Genomic DNA, 24,497 nt, shown 5'->3' on the forward strand with positions numbered 1-24,497 from the left:
CAGATACTGTACAGAGGGTTTTAACATACTTAATAACAAAAATTGCTACAGTTAGCCATTCTGAAGGTCATTTTCTTTTGACATCTGTCAAATTACACAATCTTGAATTTTGGTACAAAGCATAATGCTGTCAAACTGAAATAGAAATATTCCAGAATGTGGTGCGGTGTGTTGTTGTTTAAGGTAAATGGGCCCCATTTACATTAGTTCTTTGATGTTAAATTCTTTGCTGCACATCAGAGAACAGTTGCTTCTTCCCTGGAGCAAGTTTTCTTTCTTCTCCTTCCCCCACCCTTTGATTTTTTTTTCCCTTCTTTTTTTTTATTTAGTTTGCTTACACTTTTATCTAACTAATTATGGAGGATCAGCTTATGTATGGCCATCGTTTAGCTAGTTGCAGGCATTTTGAAAAATGATTGTTTCATAGCTAGTACCCTAAACAGATTTCTTAAATCTGCTTTTCTATTAGCGAACGTGGGGGTGTGTATATGTATGTGTATAACCTTCTAGTTCATGAGAGTTATGTTTGGGGGGGGGTTGTTTGTTTATGTATTGGGGAGATTGAAATCAAATTGAAACACTACTGAATCAGTCACAAAACTGTAATTCATATATAGATGAACAGTATTTCACTATGCATCCTTAACTCTTACAAATCTATCTGCATTTGGGTTGCAGCGGTTAGTTTTCATATTAATTTTGTAGCATAATTGAAATCTAACTTCCCATCTGAAAGTCACCATTCCAAAGCTGGAAGATATGCACAGATTTGTACTGTTCCAAAAAATTCTTAGCGGTTGCGTTTTTGATGAACGTTCAAGATGTCCTAAATGCCTTCATGGATGTTGCTGGAAGATGAAGTTGTCCACGTGCCCGCCAACCCCATAGCGCAGCTAGAGCTGCTGTTGACACCGGCGGCGGCCGAACTGGTGAGCTGCCCCCGGGGCCGCTTAGGGCGTGCGTTCCATCGAGTGGGACTAGAACTAACAGTCCCCTCTAATACATCTTATACCTTAAAAATAGCATGTAAAAACTTTGTAATTGGGGTAAGACATGGTATGCTTTTTGCGGTATGGTCCCATCGTAAGTCCTTTGCTCTTTTATTAGTAATACTGTTCTGTTTCACGAAATGAAAAAATTAAAATCCGACTGTGTTAGAATAGCCTCCATTAATTCAGATACCACATCTGTAGTGCTAATACCGTTTTTAATTTTTACGTGAAATGTTTTGTTGAAGTCGGTGCAGTTTTGCTCAGCAACCACAATATGATGCTTTAAGGCTTGTTATGGAATTATAGTTGGTTTTTAAAACCAATTAACTGTAACAAGGGCATAATCTTTTTAATGCAAAAGTCCTCACTCTGTAATATAAAATAACTGCATGTAAAATTGTCATAATCAGATAATTTTAGCTAAAATATGTATTAACTGTGTGAAACTAAACAGAAGTTAATTTTTGAATCAGTGGGATTCCTCTATGGCTTATCCAATTTAAACCTTTTTATTATACAAATGGATATTACAATTGATATTTCTGGCAAGTTTTTGCCACGTGTGAATTTCAACAGCTACCTCTCGCACACGGAAAACTGATTTAAGACCATTAACTATATTTGCAGTGCTGCCCATTGCTATAAAAAGAGTTAGACTTTAATGAATACTGGCTGACCCTCCAAATGCTCACCTTCCAGTTGGATTCTTATTCATTATGTTTCTGAAATAGCATGTAACCTGAAAGCGAGGGAATGCCCTTAAAATAATACAGAAGCAGCTTATGCTTCATGCAATACATGAGCCGAGCAGCTTGTTATAGAAGAAGGAGCCCAGGAAGATGCTGCTTGTGTACCCAGTGCCGTGTCTAACCTTCTCGTTTGTCAAGATAAATGCAATATAAATCTTCTGCGATGTTCACTGAATGAAGCTATGTGTATTTACTTTGCAGTAAGCCATTTCTTACAAAAATCAAGGTAAAAAGGCGCTTTTTTGCGTAGCAGTGCTACATGTGCCCCAGGGCAGTAGGTTTGTGCCTCCCTAGGCTGCAAAGCAACAGCCCATAGTCAAGAGGTATTAAATTAGTGTAGTCGCAGGTTTTAAAAAGGGAAAAGTTTTGTATTTCTGCAGTAAAAGAAGATAAAGGAAAAGAGTTCGTGTACATCACCATGAGTTAGATCTTTTCAGCTGACTGGTGTGATATAACTTGTAGAAACTGCCTTCTGCAGAGCTTCGCCGGCGCTACCTGCGCAGTTTGTGATGATGCAAGACCTGTACGGTGTTACAGACCTAGGGAGAAAAGCTGAAGTCGGCAGGTGTCCGTAGTTTTTAGTGCCACAGGGTCCAGATAGACCAGCTAGAGCTGGTCTAAACGTGGTTTTGCCATCTCCAGTGGAAGTTTTGGTAGCTCAGTACTTCTGAAAATCAAACCCCTCAAATAAGGACGTTTGGGACTGCAAATGCAAGGATTTGTGGTTTGTTCATGACTGGGAGACAACTTATAAATATTTTGCTAATTGGAATGTGTTAAAGCCATTATAAAATAAAATGTTGTAATAGCCTTTAAATAAACTGGTAGGTTATACTTTCTTTGCCTTCAGTTAAGAGTAGAACACTGAAATTCAGCATATCTTTCTTTTGGATCGCCTCTGTCTTGTCTATCAGAGGTGCCATCCTGGTTCTACTCAGTGTGAACAAACAAGTTCTAATTTGTTTATGAAAGTTATGGAGGTTTTTTTATTATTTATTGGGATTTCTTCTATGGGTTGTGGAGGTTATAAAGCTGCTGCTCTGAAAGATGAAGACTTTTACCCCAGGCAAGTTGGGGGAGAGCAGCTGTAACGTGATCTGCTTTGCATTGTCTCGCTGACTAGTATCTCTCCCTTTCTGGGAGTAACAGTAATTTATACTATTACTGTAATTTATTTTTTACTTTTTTCCCTGAAGATAACTGGCAGTTTCTGTCACTTTATGATATGCAGTGGTGGTAAAACGTAATCTGAAACTAGATGACAATACAGTGGAAAGAGTGTTAACATGGGTCAGCCTGAGTACAAAGGGAAATGTAGCATGCGGAGAGCTGTCTGGCATAGCTGCGTCTGTGCTACTGCTCCCTTCTTATTTATGCAGCCCCACGATATGGCCTTACAGTGTTTGTGGCACACTTTAAATAATAAATGTAGAAGAAGTGGGATTTAATTTGTCTGGTGCTCCAGAATTCTTGTATATGCTGTTTTAAACCAGTATGTAGTGCTATTTTCTCTGTAACAAAAAACAACCAAAATGTGTTCTCAAAAATTATGCTTGTATTTGATAATTGGTTTTGATTAACTTTTTTAGTAGATTTCTTAGTACCAACAAACAGATGAAATATAAAGACCTCCATATGTTTCATAATTTTGGAATTTTAAGGGATTCAAGATCTTAAATTGCAGTATCATGTAAACGTTAAGATTATTTTTAACTGGCTGTAATATACTTATATTAAGCTGCACCCTACATGACTGCCTGGATTGTACAAGATGATTCAGGCCCTATCACGCTTGGCGGTGATTCGCAAACGCTGTCTGCAACTTTAAGCTCCTAAATTTACAGTCCAGTAAAATCAATACGACTATTTGCTTGACTGAAATCCCTGGTGTTTGCAGAGCTGGGGGTTCAGTCTTGCAAGGGGATCCAAGCAGGGTTCAGAGGCGTCGGGGGGCCCCTGCGGCTTCTGTGGTCCCCCAAAACAGGCGCTGGCACGCAGGCGGCTGAAGGAGCATGTGTTTGTGTGCTGGATGCTGTGCCGTAAAACTAGGGACGACAGATCAAAGATTTGAACACGAGGTCAGATAGATTTTGAAAACTTAATCAGCTTAAATTTGCTTCAGAACTCAGCTTTGTAATATTCTGTCCCCCTAAGAAAATATTTTTCTTAGACACCTGTCCTCAAATTTTAGAGCCAAGAACACAAGAGCGCTTCGCAGTTCATCTGAGGACAGCGTTCTGAGGACGGTCTATCAATATAATACTGTGGCACTTGGCAAGAAAAATACAAATCAGAATTGTGTCCTGAAATTGAATTGAATTTATTTTTTAGTTATTGAATAATTTCTGAAAGTCAATTATTTGAGGAAAAAAAACCTTAGGAGCTATTTTTCCTCAGACTTATAGAAATATTTGCATGTTGGATTCCAATATGACAAAGCAGCCTTGTTTTCAGTTTCTTTTATTCTTTATCTTTGAGTTGTGGGGAAAAAAAAAACACGCTAGGACAAGGAAAGAGCTGTATGTCCAAGAGCTCCTGGTTGGTTCAGCTGCGTGTTGTCGATTTTCAGTGTAATCGCCACCTTTAGAAAAGCAGGGACGTGCAGCGGGACAGAAGGCAGTTGCAGACACTAAGCTGAGACACGAAGTCGTGTCTTCCATGTCGTGCTGTACGCTTGCAGCCTGGGCCTGGGACCTTCTCCTTTCCCTTTCCCGCCCATCAGAAGCGAAGTCACCCTGATAAACTCGTGTGTGTGTTGCCTCCCTCCCCCTGCCACACAGACACACTCGCTCTCTTTTTTTTTTTTAATCCGCAGAAGTCTTTATGTTTTTCTAATAATTGGCAGCAGAGGTACAATTTCTCCCCTCTTTTAAGTGATGAATAGTTGGCCCGAGATCAAAGGCAAGCCCTTGCGGTTTTTTGGCTGCCACGAAAGGGCGTTGGAGTTGGCGTGGGTCCCAGCCGCTCAGCGATAGGCATGTGGATGAGGTGCCAAGCGGAGGGGTCGGTGGCAAAGTGTCTGTACACGTTCTTCATCTGAGCTAATCTGGTTGCCTTTTGTGTGTGTTTCAGGCAAACAGCCGGCTGAAGCAGACTGAGAAGGAGTACGGCCAGAAGCTGGCTAAATCCTCGCAGGTAGGTAGCGAGAAGAGAGGAACCTCACGTGAATCCATTTGATTTGGACACTTGATGAGAAGTGTAATTAGTTCTGCTCTTGGTCTTGACGATCAAGAGAAGCCATAACCATTTCCCAAATCAAACAGCCAATGCCTGTCTTGCAGATTTTAACCTCTCAAAAAGCACAGAGCATTACACTGACCAGAGAAAATGGGTGGGGATTTTTTGAGTTCCGAATTTCATCTCTCTCATCTACTTTTTCCTCTCCTGAGGACCCAAGAGGACTGAATCCTCCCTCAGCCGGCGGGAAGGGCCCCGCCAACCCGCACATCTCGTAAAATCAGGAGCAGTTGCACAACCAGGACTCGCATTTCGTGTCCCAAGGCGGTGTTTGCCCGCACAGCCGATGGCAGGACGGCAGTCCCACCTCTGCCATCCTGACGTCTGTCGTTGCTCCCAGCCAGCTCAGCGTTTCTGCCCAAAATAACGCTCTGAAGAATGTTAGTCTCCTGGAAGCAAACTAGTTTTGACTTGAGTTTTTGCTCTTCAGAGTAGTCTTTTGAACACGGAAGATGAAGATGTGTGTCGAATTTACATAAATGCTTGAAAATGATAAGACAGAATGATTTTGAAATACTTCAGCTTTCAGTTTGATTGACAGATAGTACTGAAGTGTGAAAAATGATGGAGATGCAACCAGAAGTTAAGCTTTTAATAATAAGAAAATTGCCACGAGGATTTATGTGAAGGTGTCATTCTTCTCATTCCTCCCAACCGCAGCAGAATGCCTCCCTTTTACTTGCAAAGTGTGTTTTCAGCAATAGTAATAATAGCCTAATAATACCCTTTTAAAATCAATAAAAACACTACTAAGAATGGTTTAGAAGCCTCTAAACTAGGCAGAGGTGAACAGTGAGACAATGACAAGAAATTGCAAACAAGCACTTCAAATACTTTAAAGCTCCTGATTTCAGCTTTTCAGCTACCTTGGAGTCTCACTGTCTGTAAAAGTTGTCCAAAGTTTTAGCTTTAGTTATTTCAGTGAAATGTCATTGGACTATCATATTTTTTCACACCACATTTTTTGAGACTGCATTTATCAGAATCATTGTTCAATATATTTTTACATTATATTTCTAAAACCTAATGTGTATTTTCTGCACATTCATTTGCATACAGAGAGGTTGTGGGGTCTCCGTCCTTGGAGATACTCAAACCTGACTGGACGTGATCCTGAGCAACCAGCTCTGGGTGACCCAGCTTTGAGCTGGTCCCTTCCACCCTCCCCAATTGTGATCAGTCAGAGAGAATGCTTTCCTAAATGCCTTTTTAGTAATTTGTTGAGAGCCTTAGTTAGAAAGAAAGAAAGAAAGAAAGAAACAACAACAAAAAAACCCCTATTTTTTTTATCGTGCTATCTGAACTTGAATAGCACAAAATTGATAAAGCTCAAAAAGTAAGATCTAATGCATGCCAGACCTGAAGGAAAAGAATCCCTTTCATTGCTGACTCTGTTTTACCTTTTGTCATTGTCATTTTTAGGCTATTGTCCTGCCTAGTGAGTGTAATCAAAAGTCAGCCTCTCTATGCCAGATGTAGTTTACTGTCAATACAAAAATGGGTCTTGGTCCATTCGTTAAAAACTGATGGAATAATTTAAGCATTTCTGAATTTTTAAGCAAGGGGTGAGGGAAATTGCTTCAGTTGTTACAGTGGGAACACCTCGGTAGCATAGTGCAAGGTAATAACTATTTAACTTAAACGTCGTAAGACATTTTGTCAGCCTGACATTTATTGGCCTGTAGAAGAGTCTCAAAATGGAAAAATTTGAGACATGTTATTTTTTTTAAGCTAGGCATTGCTGTAGCTAATACACTGTTCTCTTTCTTGGGGAGAGATGGACCCGGTGACCAGAACTGGCATTCCTCTGCGCTTTCTGTGGCAGACACAACACATACATCACAAGTCAGGGCTGTTTGGCACAATAGAGGAGTTTCACTCTGATGTCTGAATTTCTTTACTTTTGTGGGTTTGAATCAAATCCCTGAAGTTACTTAAACATAGGGGGTTTTGTAGCTCAGTATTAATAATAGGTCAATTGCAACTTTTCTTGTGGTCATGTTGCTGACAACATCTGTCTAATCGTACTCTCTGTGGCCTCTTGGAACATTCACTTTTAACACCCACACAGAGAAGATATTTCAAGAAATTTCCTCTGAAGTTTATACAAAGTAAACAGATTTTTTTTTCTGAAAAGTACTGCACAAAGCAGATCTTTCTCCATCGATTCATGCTGAAATTTCATTGCATGCATTGCAGAACTCCTATGCAGTCCAGGGTCTTAACCCAGTAAAAGCTTTAAATTGCACTTTCGTGTTGTATTAAAGGGGTTTTGATTTTGTTTTCTTTTTAAAAAGTGGCAAAATGGAACATACCCACCATGGTATAGGTTTGTGTGGTTTCAAATTGTTATCTTAATAATTCGTATGATCCATCGCTTTCTCCTGCTTTCTCGCTGCATGTGTTACCCACCTAGCAAAGCCAGATTTGTGCAAATTGTGTGTCATGTAAATGATGATCTAAATTGCAAAGCGAGCGATACTGCTTAATTCTGCCTGAAGAGTTACAGCTATCCAGATAGTATCTAAACTTTGGCCCATTGAGCTCATTAAGGGCAAATAGCCTTCCTTTTGGTCAGTATATTATCTTTTTTAATATGCATTTGCTTTTAGAAAAGAAATACAGAAATATTCATGTAGGTTTTACTCATAATCCCTGTTATTCTCTGGGGTTTTCAGGTAGTAAAACAGAGAAATAAATTTACAGCAGAGTTTTAATCAGTCCTTTTCCCCTTCTCCCATGATTCTAGTACCTTCATTTGTAGAATATTTCTTAATATATTAGTCCTATCCTATTAGTAGTTCTAAAAAAACCCATTTTTTCCTAAGTAACTGTGGCCTTAGTATAGTTGAATGTTCCTCTACCGATGAGGAGGCCTTGCAAACACACGAGTCTGAGCACTCTGGTAATCTCTCCCTAAACTGCCTGTGTGCTGAAGTGTTTTTAGAATTGGACTATATTATGCTGCTACAGCAGCTTAACCTTAAACTTCAATATATACATTAAAGTCAGTGACTCTCTCATGTGTTTAAGTGCTTTGCTGGGTGATGACTTACATGTCAGCATAAAATTCTGTAAATATGCTTAAGGATCAGGTTTAGTTATGACTTTCCACAGTGATAAAAAAGGTGAAACAAGTACATTTCAGCAAATTATGAATGAATCATGTGAAAGGTGTAGTGTAAGGGTCCCGGACATTGAATCAGGTCCCACCGTATTGCTAAGCAGAATATGCTCCTTTCAGCAGCTCAGAAATCTCACTATCGAGTTTAAATTTCAGTCTAGTAGGTAAATTTGGGGTTTTTTCTTCTCTGCAGTATCAAGCTATAAAGCATCCTTCTAGAAAAGGATCACCGCCATCGCTATGTAAATTCGCAGTGCTGGTTTCGGTGCAGTGGAAGACTGGAAACATGCTCTGTTTTGAAGATCACAGATGTGCTTTGTTCTTAAGAGTAAACATTTTGGAATCTCATAGTGGAAAACCCTTCCAAATATTTTGTGTTCAGCAATTTTTGTCATTTGCAGCCTTACTATATTCCTTTTTCTCTGCGTGGAATTTCATGCTTGCTACTGTGTCATATGTTAATTTAAAATATTTAGCTTGCACAGCAGAGTTTGCCAATGCCATGCTTGTACTGAGCATAAAAACATGCAAAATACATGCCTTTTACTGAAGAGAGATTTAGCGTGCTGTTTTCTTTTTAGATCATAGCTGAACTTAAGACAACCATTTCCTCTCTGACAGAGGAGAACAGCCGGCAGCAGCTTGCCGCGGAGCAGCGGCTCCAGGAAGTTGTACAGAAGTTTGAAGATAAGAAGCAGCAGCTGATTACGGATAATGACAGAGCAATCAAGGTAATCTGGGGATTTTAGTCACTGATGCTACTGGCTGTTTGAGTGTAATTAAAAGTTCTGCAGTGGGCAGATGAATGCAGGTATCGTTCCTGTTCACACAGCGTGCACTAATTCCATTCACTGGACCTTGACTTTGATGTAGCTGATGACTCAGGCTCGCTTTCCTCTAGCTGATCATATGCCTGCATGAAACGTTGGGTTTTGGCGAGTCTAATCCATCCACTTCAGTCAAATACTTGAAACTTCCCTGTTCTCTTTCTTTTAATGTGTACTCAGATATTTTAAGGTATTTGCAGCACTTTCATACAGTGCTCTCGGTACCTGAGAAAAAGGTGGAAGGTAGGAGAGGCGAGTTGCCCACCTGGGCGCCAGGCGCATGGCACGGGCTTCAGCTTGGTGTTCACAACGCGATCTCACCTTTCATGTGTAAGGCTGCAATGAAGGAACGTATGTTCTTAAGTTCCACTGAAAACAAAGTCTCTGCTAAGTACGAATGGAATAAAATATTTATTATTTGTAACTTCTTTCATTAGATTTCTCCATATTTTGCATCAGAGTTGCATTCTCTGGCCTTTTTCAGAGAGGCTTTAAGAGTCTGCGTATTCTGAATACTTGGGCTGTTCCTTGCTGCTTTGACACCCTGATTCAAAGTGGCTGCAGAGAATCCCACCTGCAGAAGGAAGTAGAATTATTTTTTTGACATTTTTCCTTTCAGAGTAGTAAAGAGCGATGGAAGATTTCTGAAATTATGTAATCTGCTAGGGTTAACAACCAAAACACTTCATTAAAAGCTGTATAGCAGAAGGAAATTCCTTTTTTTCCTCGTAAAGACATTTACGAGTACCAAACAAAGAATTCTGTTGTGAAATCTAGAAACTCAGGAAAAAATGAACCCCTACAGTTTGTCTAATCTTTTGTGCTGAAAAGAAACCATGGAAGTTTTTACATGTTGGAACTATCTGATGTTCAGTTATGGTACACTTAATGTTGTCCTCTACATCTGAATGATTTGCGTAAGGAAATTAGGTTGACATGACTATCTCATCATCTGCAGAGTGTTCTTTTTGTTTAATGATTTTTTTTTTTCCTCAAGGAAAATGTCTGTCTTTATTTGTGTGTGTTGAGGAACAGAATTTTCTTTCTGATTGTTCTTTAGTCTCTTCTGTCAAACATATAACCACATAGATGTTGGCTATAATCTGTTATCCAAATTGAATCACTAGAGGTAGCTTTTATCATCACTAGGATCTGCAAAGAGTTAAATCACATTATTTTGTGGTACAGGTGGATTTTTGCTCATTAGGAAAATGTGCTATTTGTAGTTCTCCGCTTTTCCAGTGGCCACCTAGATATGCAGAAACCCTGTGACAGTGGAATAGTCTTCCATGTAGTCAGAAATATGCTGTAATTTAATAGTTACCACGCCTTCTTGAGTTACATATTTGAAATACGTATTTTAGACTGTTTACCAGCTTTTTTCTTAGCACCTGGTGCAAGCGCTACTGTTGAATTTATGGATTCACTTAAATTGAATGACATTCAGTGGAAATAATTCAGCTGTTGGTAACAACAGGTTTTGAACACTAATGATGACAGGTTGTACGAAATCCTTCTCCATGTAAATCTGTGTTTGGCTGTTAGGAACTTAATTTTGACATTATTACCTCAAAATGTAATGAAATACATAAAAACCAAAGGGGAATTCTGCAGAGGGTTTCTGAGCAGTGTCCCAGAGAGCTTTTAGCACTGGTACTGCGAGTATGTTTTATAAGATTTGGTCAACTTGGGGAAGAAATTGCAGGAGCTGTTATGCTTAGAGTTCTTGAACTTTGTTTAGTATCAATAATATTGTACTTTTAAAAAAAATCTCCCTTTGAAACCACTGATTTAATGGAAATGTACTGAAAGCCAGATACCCAAGCAGAAAATTCTTAGGAAGGTAAACTGCTATGTACGCTTCTGGAAGAAGAAAGAGGTGTTTTTAATATTCAATCACTTAGTATTTTTAAGAGCCACACATACTTCTAGATGAGCATATGCAGAAATACTTTGCTTTTTATTAGCCTGGGGCAAAAAAAAAAATTGGTTTTGGTGAAAGTGGAATCCTAGGTGTCCTAGAGATGGGGAAAAACATCTAACCTAGGATAAGCTGAAGACCTTGAGGGGTGATTAAAGAAACATTCTAAAGACAAAGCAATTTTTAATATAGCATAAGTCTTTGAGAAGACTTAATATAATATAAGCTATTGAAAAGTTTGTCACTAAAAAATGGGCATTTGCTAAATACAACATTGATTTAAACTAACATTGAGAAACAGATTGCAATTTCCTTTATATGGTATTGGGTTGACTTCCTGTGAGACCTTCCAATTATTATTTCCTTTCAAAGGGAGAAATATATTTTTACAGAAACCAACTGGCTCTCAGAGAAGTTTTGGATTTAGTCAGTAAAGTGATATCCAGATGTGGATGCCATAATACGTGATTTTGATTTTAATTCAAATTCCTGACTCTCTTTGCCAGTTAAAGATTTCGAAGTTGTTATTTTTTCACAATTGTCTCTTTCTCCTTAATCTTGTTGGGTTTTTTAAAATACTGTCTTAAACATTAGCGAAAAAGAATAAATGAAACTTTTAAGAACATTTTGCTTCTTTTGACAACCTAAAAACCCAATCTGAGCAACCCTTTTTGGCTTCAGATGGCCTGGGTTTGGGTCAGTTTGAGACACATGCTTAAAGTACTTGGCATTCTGTGTTACACTGTGATTTGTCTGGCCTAAGGGCAAGTCAACATTCATGCCATCAGTCATAAAATCAGGATAAAATTTTGGCTCATCACATTCCTCTCTTGTGGCTTATAAGGTAACCAATTCGGATGGCATCACGTTGCCATGTCTAATAGCGGAATCCTAAGAAGCAGTGGTCTGACAAAGTGTTGAACAACTGAGCGTCTCCTGTCGCTGCCTTTTCGCTGCTGTTGAGTTTGAGCCTGTTGGGATTACGACAGTGTTGGCACAGGGCACCATCCCAAAAGCACAGCCTGCCCTTCAGTGCCGTGTAGATATCTTTGCTTTGAACTTACCAGGACTTGCATTCTTTGGAGCAGAGTACAAGGACGCTGCAATTGGCCTGGCACGGGGCAAATCCAGCAAAGCTCACCTGGTCTCTGTGCCATGCCTCTCCTGTAACCTGCTTACACTTCAAAGGTCAGGAACCATTGGGTGAGACCATAGGATTAGTTGAGAGCACAACTATATTAATGCCCTGCAGATGCTTGGAAAAGCTGCTTAAATTGCCCTGTCTGTTAACCCATTTCTGATGCTTTAGACTGGGATTTCGGCAGGCAGCCTCCAGTAAGGGTTTGGGTGCTGAACTCCTGAGAATGTCTATGCAGGAGCTACGTTGGTCATTGAAGTGTAGTGTAAACTTATTAAGGCTAAATTTAAACCAGCTTTTTTGCATCCCGATAGCAATCAACCACAACAACCTGGAGCTCAATGCAGTCAAATGGTCAGAGCATTTACCTAACTTTTCTGCTGCTTTTGGCAGTGGTTGCTGGCTGGACTCAGCACTAGCATGAAGTTGATTGCATTGTAGAGATACCTTGAGGTTATTTATGAAATCCCAGCCTTAGTTTTTTTTATGAAATCCTTTTGGATCCTGGGATTGAAAGTGCAAAACAGTTCCTGGGATTGGAACTGCAAAACACTTTCAGAGCATTTTAATGTAGAAGTTGATGGCCAAGTGGGGACTCCACATCAAAAAGTAGATTCTGGAAAGACATGGATGATGGATAGCATGCAGTGACAAAACCCACAATAGAAAAGGGAGAAAACGATGCTTTTTTGCCAGAGGAACCACATTTGTTGTTTGGCTCATATTACAGATTCTAGGATTCTGTTATATCCCCTGAATTAACACCAAAATTTCATTGGCAAAACATGGTTTGAAGATGACATATTTCAACACTTTGTGTGTCAGCCAGCTTATGATCAGATTAATTCTGTTAATAAATAAGACTTAAAAGATTTCTAGGAAAGAATGTCATACAATAATGTTCCCCTTTGTGTGAAAAATTTTGAAACTGTTGTTTTTATATTTAAAAATGTTGAGAGGGAAAAAAATCAAATGTGTATTTTATAGCCATGTCAGAACAAAAGGAGAAAACTTCTGCTTTTAAATGTCTGGACCTATGTGGGCATTAAGTATTCTCAACATCATCATATATTTGCTAGATGCTGTTGTATCTTGGAGCAGAAAGATAATTTCCTCTATGCAGAGATTGGACTGAGGGTTTTATCAACACAGTGAAATTTCTCAGTGCAACTATATATAACAAAATGCTTACTCTGCTACAGTTCTGCTTGACTCAGTCCTTGTGTGGGGTACTCTATTTCCTTTTATTCTGGAATACTGTTTCCACAGAGGAGATTTACATTGATATCACTCTATTTTGGCATGTCATGCCAGCCAATTGCCCCATAAAGAGAGTGCGTGGTCTCTCGGGCTTGCTGCTCGGAGCACCCGTCTGCCGCCCAGCCCACCCCTCGGGTCTGCCTGTGTCCCGCTGCGCCAGGGCGACGTGCCTGGCGCATGTCCTTCTTGTTCGGTTTGCATAATCCCCCCTCCCTTTTGTGTTTGGTTCTCACTAAAAGTAAAACAAATTATTTTAAACCTTGGGATGTTTTAAAGCATTCAGAACATTTCTTTAAGGGCACCTGATAGCTTTGTTTCCAGAAAGTAGTTGTCAAAATATACTGTTGGTATTTACAAACGCCTCTAAAATGGAGCATATAAGAAAAGCCGTGTTTTTAAAAATTTTGTGAACAAGCTAATTTTGCGTGTAGTTATATTTCATTATCAACCATGTTTATTAGCAAATTCCACTTGTAATTACAAATAATATTTTGTATTAAAAGAAAATGTCAGAGCTATGGGAACATTAGCTGAGTGGCTGTACTCCTGCAGAAGTATTTGGTCTATTGTCGTCAAAATACCTTTTGGAATACCACCACTGTACTCTGCAATAGCCAATGTTGGGTTTAGTAAGAAATAAATAATTCTAATTTGTTGGTTTAAAAGTCCCAAGCAAAGCTAACTGTCAGTGGTTTAGATGTCCTTATTAGTGCTTATTAAGGGAGGCGAGGCATCAGAGAGCATACAACCTAAACTGAGCTGATCTAGAGCACAGAGAAGAAGCGTTTTTGGTCCTGTCTTACAAATGAGGCACTGGAGGTAGAGCCTTGACTTTGTCCAAGGTTTGTGGCAAAGATGGAAACTAACTCCGGCCTCCTGAGCTCCGGGTCCGTGCATCAGTCGGTGCATCGGCCCTTCTGGAGAACAGTTTCAGGTTCCAAACTGTGACAAAACTGCAGAGTGATTGTGGAAGTGAGATTGCCCGGAGTGAGAGCCACGTCTAACAAGTACACTTGCAGTCTTGTTAGACGCTTTTGAGAAAGCTGGGCCAATTCCATCCTTTACCTTTTTGTTAGGGCTGCTGACAAGTTTCCAAGCCGTGTCAAATAAAGGGGAAATGATTTACATGTTCAGCATTTTCTTTGTTTTGCAGCAGAAAGAGTGTAATGGCCGGTTGTTCAGAAGGCTATGCCCATGTGTAACTGATAGCACTGAGGACGTTAATTAGGAAAAAAGAACCTGAAAGCTTAGTGTAAGCTAAAAATGAAAATCTAAAACTTCGGGTAAAGTGAAGACGTATTATTTCAAGGACTTTTTGTTAAGTGAGTCTTGACTTGCTCTCTTCTCCAGCATACGTTGATGCAGTAGGGTTATAATTTAGAATACTGTTGAATAGCTGTGTAATAAACTTTTGCCAATAGGACCCACATTATTTATAAGCTTTTTTAATATATTTTATTGTATTTTTTATTTTAACTTGGCTGAAGGTGGGTGTTTTTTTTAACTAAGAGTGCCTGTAAAAAGGAGGTCAGCATTTCACTGTTGAAGCTGACACTGACTCATGTCTTACAAGACATCTGGTCAGAACATGCTTTACTGTTTGTGATGGTTCGATGGCCACAGACATGCCAAATTCTGTCAGTCATTGAAGCTCTTCAGAGACGTGTATGTCACAAAGTTCTCCAGAGGGATCTCAAATCCATCTAATTGCTTTTGCGGCTAAGCATTACCATGATAAACTATTTGGCATGGTGAAATAGAGAGTTTTAAGGGAGCCTCTTGACGTTAAATACATGGAGTCATTTTTCATGGATCTCTCTTTCTTTGTCGTGGACTTTAGTCTATAATAATACCAACAACTCTGCAGTGTCTTTTATTAGCGGGGAATTACAAGGCACCAACATTCATACCTTAGCATTGTAAAGCAGTCATTAAAATTTACCAGGCAAATAACATTATCTTGCTTATTTCCTATATTCTGTTTGATTGGCAGAGGAAATTGTGTCTTCCAAAAGGATAGGTAAACGAAATCTGCAGGGCTTTCATGGTTTTGCTTTCCCTTTTAGATGGGGTCCAAACTCTGAGGCACCTGTTTTTCACAGTCTTTGTTTATATGAATACTAGTTTCACCCAAATTCAGTCTGTTAGAGAAATGAGGATGTAGCCCTGAGCATACCGACTGTTGCTCATGCACTGTCTCCTGATTCTGTTACATGCTTATCCTTAAAAGGCTGTATTGACACATTCATTATAAATGGTAATAAAAATAACCTTGTATTTGTGTTAAGGTTAAACAGTTGTTAATCACAACTGAAATTCCAATTTTAAAAAGTCCTCTCTCTTTTTCATAATCATCTCTCTTTTTCTGTTGCCACAGAAATTATTTCATTGTCTGAAGCATAGTACCTTCTCTTCAAAATTACAGGGTTTCAGATGTTTGGCCAATCAGGCAATCCGAGTGGCTGAGCATCTGTAAGTACTTTATAATATCTTTGACATGCTTTGTGAGACAAAGAATTGAGTCATCTTTTTTTCCTGCAGCAAGCTTTGCACTCTGGCATTTTTCTTGACTTTTCATGTCTCAACACATTGAAGAACTTACCATGGCCAACAGCAAAATCATACTTACAAGTTTTATAAAAGACTAGAACTAGTGCTTGCCTAGTCCTCTGAACCACAGTCTGGTTTTATCCGGCAGGTTTAGAAGTTTGTTTTTTTACTTTTTCCTCCATTACCATTGCTGTTCTCGGTGTTTTCCTTTCCCTCCAGAAGGCACTTTCCTGCATGAAATCCTTTTTATTCTTTTTTAGCCCTAGAAGGGATGCCACCTTACATCTACCAGTCTCCAAATTATGGAATTAAAGATTCCATAAATGCATAACAAAATACAAAGTCTTATGTAGCTCAGCTATCAGTTCCTTTTAATGAGGTGGACCACACTACGTTTGAACTGGAAAAACTTTGCAATGGTGAAAAGGAATTCAAAACAAGCCATAAAATTCACTGCTTTTAACTGACAAGACAGCAGTAATAACACCGAGTGGGGTCCTAGGCGATTAGAAAGGTACAGAGAAAACACTCTTATTAGTAAGTGTTAGGTAATGCTGATGTGAGCCTACGCAGCTAATAAAGAAGGGCAGACAATGTTTATGATACAAGAAGATGAAAATTAGCATTTTAAGGCTGCTGTGGTGGTTACAGCTCACTGGTGCATTTCAAAGATGTTTTATTCTCCGAAGAGTACAGGGACTTTTATGTGGAGGAGAAAGTGGTGCTTAGAAAGACAGAGCTGGGGAGGTACCAGAAGTTACGAGGCAGACTGCCTGGGAGGAAGAGCCTGTGCTCAAAAGTCTGTGACTTTACTGGAGAGGGGAAAAAAAAAAAAAGATAAAAACAAGTGTGTAATGTCCTCCAAACACAGGGCATCTGTAAAACAGTCTGTGCATAGGACTGCGTAGACTTTCCAAGGGCTGTTCTTTGTTCCAGTTCCAGTGAGTTCCTGGAACGCAGCCTCCTTCCCTGCTCCTGGAACAGCCTTGACTGCAGGGCTTCTCCAGCCGTGTAGGTGGAAACACAATATGTGTGAACTATATATTCAACCAACAAAAGATTGCTGGAGAAAATGACATCTTCAAAGCAAACCTTCCGTAGTCCACAAACATTTATTACTCTGTAGTAAAGATTTTTAAAGCCTGGCACGCTAACACAAGCTGCAGGGTTTGGCAGATAGAGATTTGGGGATGTGGACCTGGTCTATTATCTAAGGGAAATAAATGTTGATATCTTTCTTATGGTGTGGCTGATCCCAGGAGTGAGCCGAAATAGCACCAGGTTGGCTTGGCTGATTGCAGCGTGCCTACACAATTTCCAGTATGTGTGTAAACATTTTTTGCAAAACTGTATGTTCTAATACAGGTTGCTTTTGGGTTTTACTAATCATGGTGCTGGCTGCTGCAGGCATATCAGCAGGAGAGAGTCACCGAGGATTTCAGCTTTACGCATTAAAAAGCTCTTGCCAAAATTTGTGTTGACTTTAGAAATCTTCAGATTCCATTTAGAATTTTCTGCTGGCTCTCCAGCTTTACGTGTAACTGAAACTCAAGCAGCTCAAGTATCAGAGTATTTTTTAAGAAATGACTGGCGAACACTTTTGAATGGCAGATCACAGTGAAATAGAAATATCTTTGTTAAACTTACCATATTTTTTCATAATAGTTGGGCTTTTCTTAAGTGTAACAAGAGAAACCTGGTGAATCCAATACCTGTACGGGGTAACTATTTACCGATACTTAAAGGCAGGGTGGCAGTAGAATCAAGTGGTCAGTAGCACTCCTACAATTTTTGGAAGGCATTGCCCTTCTTTTCTATAAGTAGAATGGTTTTTTCCCATACAAAATGCAAATACCTATTGTTTCCTTAGCATTAAAGGATTAGTTGCAAAGAACTAAAGGAAAGCAGCCAGAGCTGTCATATTTCTGCCACTTTCTTGCATCAGTGGAGTTGAGACTAAAGGAACTTTCCAAGTTACAGTACTGTACTTGAAAAGGAAAAAAGTATGCGGCAACTTTTATCTGTGTATTCAGTAGATCAGATGGCAAACTCACCCAGGCAGCCTAGCAGGGGAGCAGCTTCTGCTTTTCTCTGTAAGCCCCGAGTGGTGTGAAGCAGCACCAAGTACAACATCAAAAGATACAAATATGCATAGAGTGTAAAGTTTGGATTTTTCAAAACATCTGTCTAATTAGCACAACTTGCATATTTGCAAGTTCTAGCTCTGACTTTCTCACAGTTTCATATTCAGCAGAAGTGGCTTTTTCATCTCACAAATTTGTGTAAGAGGTTAAATCTACAAACACTGTCACCAAACCTGACCCTTTGGATCCTTGATACAAACCTATCCTGTTTCCGTCTAGCATCAATCACCCTATTGTGCCCAACGAGAAAATGTGAGGTGTAGCTGTTAGCCAAATTTTCTCTAGAAGAACGAGATCATTTTAATTGAATGTTATTATCAACCAGTTTTTGTGGTTTGACACAGATTCAAAATGAAGCAGTTCATCTGCTTAAAGAATGCGTAGGCACTAATATAATAAACTTGGTAAGTTTTCGGATGCTTCCATCCTAAGGGAAATTAGTTTGACTTGCCCTTCAGTGGAAATTTTCTGTACTATTGGCAGCCAAAATAGCACTGGAGTCCAGAAACAGAATAAAATTCTATTCCTGTGTATCGTACTTTGCACCTTTTCCCATTAAAATTTGTATTGTAAACATTTTCAGTTAGGCCCAGTTCACCTTGTTGCCTTGCAGTTCAAGGAAACTGTCTCTATGTGTTCATATCGTAGATGTGTGTACAAGAAGGTGAAAAACTAAGTTTTATTGAAAATATACATTGTTCTTCGAGCCTTTTGCATGTGGATTCTGCACCTAATGTGCATACTCCCTCTTGCATTGGAGTTTGGGACACCTTCCCTAGGACTGGTTTATGGTTGCTGATTCATGCACCATCTATGCTGCGTTGATTCTCTTCATTGATGAACCGGATTTGATAGAGCAAATATTTTATTTGCTGACCCTCAAAAATATGCATGAAGAAGACTGGACTTGAGGCTGAAGCTCACAGGGAAGACTGGGAACTTCAAGGCTGAAGCTTTTTCTTAAGCTCTTCTGTGCAGGCGTCAAGAGTTTTGTATCTTTGGCCTCTTCAGAAAGCCTGAGGTCCTCCAGCGAGGAGATTGTTTTGTGGAGCAAAAAGAGTTCACTTGTTTTCTTCTTCAGGGGTCTGCCTATTAAATTTATTCTTAGGAAACTGAAGTAAGTGTTGCCTACAGGATAAAATTTAGGACTCTAAATGAGCTTCTTGGCAACATCCCCTTTGAAACTGCCAGATAACAGAGGACTGGAAGAGCAGTAAAGCAGAGATTAGTCAAGCACAACAAAAGACTTGCTCCTCTGACACAACCACTTTTTAACTTCTTGTGTTACTAAAACTGTCTCTGCTTATTTTTAGTTCAAGCTTTTGCAGCACTGAAGTCAATAACTTCAATGAAGTCAATGTGTTAATAATTATGAAAGCAAATCCTTCAGCACTGATGCACGTTCATGTATGAATCTAATCCCTGAGACAACACAGGTACCTGCAGTAGTGGTGAAGGTACCTGTTGGAACTGCCTCCACCACCTTGGCCAACCAACCAGGAGACCCAAAATTTGTATTTCTAATGCTGAATATGTCTCCTGCATTTGGCACCTCAAGAGGAATATATCCTTGGTGAAAACCCCAGATTGCCAATTATGAAGAATTCATTAAGATCTGCTGAAGTTCAAAGCAAAGAGGCCAGTTCCTCGCAGGTCAGGGCAGCTCTTTTAATGGTTCCTGCTTTGCCTCCAGCAGCAGCTCATCTCCAGAACCTGTTTATTTTTCTGCCAGGACTGTTGGCAGGTGAATAGAGTCACATCAGATCACCTCATGAGTATTTTTATGCTGGAAACCTATGCCCTGACTATGCCATTTTCCTGGCCCAGCATGGCATGAGATCATGGTTTTCAAACTTGTCCGCGTTGGCCTTAGAAGACAAAACATGCAATGCACCGTTCATTTCCCTTTTGAGATCTGCCATGAAGTCACAGCTCAGTTTTGCACTGGGGTTTGCTCTCTTACAGTTTAAACCATCGCAAAGGAATAACGCTTGCTGTGTGGGGAGGAAGGAGAGCATCACTCCATCGTGTCCTGAAAACAAATCAGATCATCTGTGAAACAAAAATCAATGAATGCAAGTTCTTTTAGAACCAGATCAGGAGAAAACAAAGCAGTCCCTTTTCCTGGGAAATAATTAGTTAGGACATGTCAGCACCAAAGCTTCATGCAGATATGCTGTGGTTTAGGAAAGCACAGCATTTGCCCTCTTGCCAAATGGGCAGCAGTGCTAACCGGAATTCATCCGGGCTCCTGAGAGTCACTGTCTCTGGAGTGCAACATTTCAATGTCAACAGAAGGTTGAACTAGCTCTCTGTATCAGAACTGTGGAAAAGATTTAAAGCCTGAAGTGCTGTAACGTCTTCCTTTGTATTTTCTACGTGACTGTTCAGGGACTGCCAGGGGCACCCGTATGTGGTACCATGGTTGGCCCTTTTATTCCTGTTGCCAGTGTGACTCCCTCCTCCCCCCGCACCCACCCTTCCACCACCGGGATCCAAACCGGAGGAGACACGGGAAGAGGGTGTGCTTACTCGGGGAGGGACGATGCCCGCAGACGAGTGTCCGATCCCTTGCAGGCACACCGGGAGCCCCGCGTGCTCTCCGTGCTGCTGCTCTCTTCCAAGTCTGTTAGGTAAGAGAGGGTGAGAGTACAAACAAGAGAAAACTAAACATGAAAAGTGAGTTTGTTTGCCTACTGAGAAGCTTGGGAGTGGCAGAATGAAACTGTATAAATAAAAATTTAGGCTACCAAATGTTAGATACCTGCAGGAACACCTGCACAGTTGGACCAAGCCAGAACTCTGCAGGCAGCTTGAAGGGGAAACCTAAGACATGTATTGGCTCTGTCTGGCTTCAGAAAAAAGCATCGCTTTTCTCGATATGGCTATATCTCAATTCCTTATGTTTTTGTTACTAACGTTAATATAATTCATATCCTTTACAGTTTTGCACTGGTAATTCAGCAAGGTAAAACAACAATTACTGAAGACTATGTAACAATTTGAATCATATCAGTGGATTTTAACTGTCTGTGTACCTGGAAACACCTTGCACCACAGCTGTGCTCTAAGCTCCAGCGAGCGACTCACACCTGATGTATTCTTTTCTTCCTCTTAGCAGAGTAATACATAACTTCTCCTTACTTTTCTGTAAATCCAAAAAGCAAGGAGGACACAGGAAAATGTGACATGATTGATGGGCAAAGAATGCAGTGAGGTCTTTGTCATCACTGTTAACATTTATACTTGCTGAAGTGTCTACATGCTGCTTTTTCCTTTCTACTGTCCTCTACCAGCTCTTCTCTCTGTCCTGAATCGTACGAAATGTTCATTTGCAAGTCAAGGTTGGCATTGCTGTGGACTCATTTGCTCGCGCCTGTCTCTAATAATCCAGCCTTCGTGGCGTATGTGAGAAGGCTGCTGTCCCTTCTGCCTCTCTGACTTGCTGTTTGCAAAACCTGCCTCTGCAGAGGACAAGCTTATTTGTGCTTCCTTAGAGATCCTGAAACTAGATCAAGATTTATGCAACTTTAACAATGCCGGAATTGTTAGTTCTTTCACACTGCACCATATATTGTTTTTCCTGCAGTTTATGTCTCATTTGTGATAAGGAAAAGTTTTTGAGAGCACATAAAGTAGCTGGAAAGCTCTGCTCTTTGTGCTGCGCAAGTCTAATGAGAGACGCTAGTGTGTGGCTGCACAAATGAGAAACTGGTGGCGCTTTAGAACTTGATCTGTTTTCTGTTATTTTTAATGCTTTTGCATTTTAAAAATGTCATCCACATAAGAATATTTGGAACTACTTACATATAAAAAAAAAAATCAGAGAAAATGAAAAGAGCCTGCCTGCCTTTTAGATGTGCCAAACAGGTTTGGCAGTCGTTCGCTTAGCATTGATCAAGCATCGCTCAGCCAGTCGAACTCTTGTAGCATCTTCTACCTGCGCAGAAACATTCTCACCAAGCCTTTCTGAAACCAGAAGACACCATTCATGTTGTTTTCCTTGTTCAGAGCATTTTGGATTGATGACTGAAGTGTATTGTAGATCTCGAGATTTGAAACTTGTCATTCAGAAGCCTGAAAGTCCTGTAGAAGATAAACCGCAAAGATTATATTGGCTCAAGGAGAATGGAAGAGGCTGTGCTGGGTCAAACTTGGAGTCCATCTGTCTCCGTCTTCTGGGACATGGTATCTGATAATAGGTGCCCAGAAAAGAGTCAAAGAACAGGCTAAAGATCTAGGGACATGTTCTCAATATACTTTCCCATTCTCCAGCAAGATACAGTTAAGGGAGTTGCTGTCTGTATTTAATAGTCTTGGATGGCGTTTTTGTTCTGTGGATCTGTGTGGTCACTGTTTGAGTCATTGTGCCCTTAGTACTCATGATGGTCTGAAGCAAAACTTCCCCCGCTGTACGGTTTCTGGGCTTGGTGTACCTGTTGGGAGTATTTTAACTGCCTTGTCATGACCCTGTGGGAGTTCCTTGGAAGGAAAAACAGAGGGATATCTTGGGGCTGCTGGTTAGGTTCACGAGTAACTCAACAAAAACTTCTGCTGTGTGGCACTGAGGTCCCCCCCATCTGTGCATTTCCACGTAAGACTTCTCTGCCACAGCAGAAAGTTCCGCTAAGTCAATTAGCAGTCTTTCAGCCATCATTCAGCTCAGAACTGGGTCAAAAAAGACTTAACAAAAAAAAATTTAAAAAAAAGAAAAAGAAAACTCCTATTGAAATCATATCTGCTTGGTCACAACTGTGATAAGAGCTCTTGACATTCCACGAAAACCATATCTGAGAGACAGCTTTGGCAAGTGTTCCCCTCCCCCATCCTATTCCTAGTTTTCCTGTATATAAATTACACCTAATTTGTTACCTGTATTGGTGAAATTATCAGCGTCAAAGGATCAAATGTAGGGTGTTTGTTTTAAGTGCAGCCAAGCAGTTGCCTGTTGCTGTGATGCTCCTATCGGGGGTCTCTACCGGGGAATCCTCAGTCTGGTCTGACCAGGGCTGCCCTGGAGGGGCACAGACCTGCTGGAAGTCTGCAGAACAAAATCGTCCAACATGCATCGGTACTCAGCCATGCAACGAGTGTGGCTTTTAAGGGAAGCATGGCCAGTAAATTTAAGCTAGACAGATGCTTATTGGTTTTTAATTGATGATTCCAGTTCAGCAAAAAAGATTACTTTAGAGCTAAAGAAATAGGGGGGTGGGTACTCCTAGAAATGAGTTACGCAGGAATTAGAGTAAAATATTTTAAATAAAAAGCTAGCAGAAACATTTAAATAGGTTGTGGAGCCCGACATTGTTGTTTGCTACATGTGGCTATGTCTGTCTATCTAAAATATTCTGTACTAGTATTCTAGAGCTCTAAAATGGAAGGAAAGACTTCTAAAGAAGCTGAAATAGATCTTGCCCATGTCTAATCTTGGAAAAAATATGAACTTAAAGGATTTTAGAAATGTTTAGAAACATTGGCATTATGACAGCAAGTATCTCTGTCATAACGTCATATGATTAACTAGATCAGAAACATTCTGGGATGTTCTGATCAGTTATGTTAATGCATCTTTTAAAAAGTATAAAGCCAATGCTCTGTAAAATAGATACTTGAAAAACAGTTTTCGTTTTCCTCAGGCTAGTGAGATTAGAGTTTCGTAATCTGTTTGACCAGCTGCAGAGGACGTTCTTTTTCATTTTTTCTTTTTAAGTAAATGAGCTTCATCTCAACGTGATTAAAAAAGAAGAATCAAGCTTCAAAAATGCTCAGTTTTCACACATACTTTTAAATAGGAGCAATTGCATTATCATGTCTTGTTGCAAATGTAATTGGGTTGGAGGTCATTAAAGACTTGGAATAAAAGAATTTCTAAGTTTCCAAGTGTGCATCCTCCCCTGTCAAGAATCATCCCATTTTTGGCTTGCAGACATAATTTTAGAAGATACTACTTTGCTGCCTCTCACATCTTACATATATCGAGTGTGCACGCACTGTTGAGTCAAGCTCGCTCTTGTTCAGTTCAAAAAGCAGTGGTTTGCCTTGTGAGTTAATATTGTTGATTAAAGTTACTTTGAAAGGTATAAAGACATGATTAGACTTCTTTTTGTGTGTAAGAGAATGTGTGTTATTTTACGTAACGGGGAGAATTCCAGCAATATTGGGCAGTCTGCTAGTTCGTTGGACAAAATTAGTAGTTTTTCTTTTGTTCTTACTGGGAATCAGATTAGCCTATTGATTAGAAATATCTGAGCCTTTCATATTTGCTTTTAAAAAGAGCATAGCAAAATAAGATGTTTTGTAAAGTCTGTTAGAAATGTTTATATTTCCATGTCTTCATGCATCTGTGATGAGGAATGCATTTCAAGGAGACATTTGTAGAGCACCAGGGCTCTGCTGGAACCTCTGGTCCGTCTCCAGGTGTAAAGTTTCCGAACACCTACTTAAAGTGGCAGTTTGGTGATAAACTTAGCTGGGAATGAAGCCGCCAGCGGTGAGAAGATTGCCTTGTTCAGCAAGTGATTGATAAATGCGCTTTATCATGAGTCAGGCGTTCTC

At 39.9% G+C, this 24,497-nt stretch overlaps 1 protein-coding gene across 2 annotated transcripts in view; it reads left to right on the forward strand.

Annotated features, from left to right (window-relative positions):
- CEP112 (centrosomal protein 112) overlaps positions 1–24,497 on the forward strand; it is a 173,716-nt gene that overhangs the window by 121,912 nt on the left and 27,307 nt on the right. For both annotated transcript variants that reach the window (XM_059828064.1, XM_059828063.1), the window contains exons 22-23: positions 4,814–4,876; positions 8,684–8,833. In XM_059828064.1, the coding sequence (XP_059684047.1) occupies positions 4,814–4,876; positions 8,684–8,833 (213 nt within the window). The remainder of the gene's footprint in view (positions 1–4,813; positions 4,877–8,683; positions 8,834–24,497) is intronic.

This window comes from Gavia stellata, chromosome 22 (genome assembly GCF_030936135.1).
Source record: "Gavia stellata isolate bGavSte3 chromosome 22, bGavSte3.hap2, whole genome shotgun sequence".
NCBI classification, from domain to species: Eukaryota; Metazoa; Chordata; class Aves; order Gaviiformes; family Gaviidae; genus Gavia; species Gavia stellata.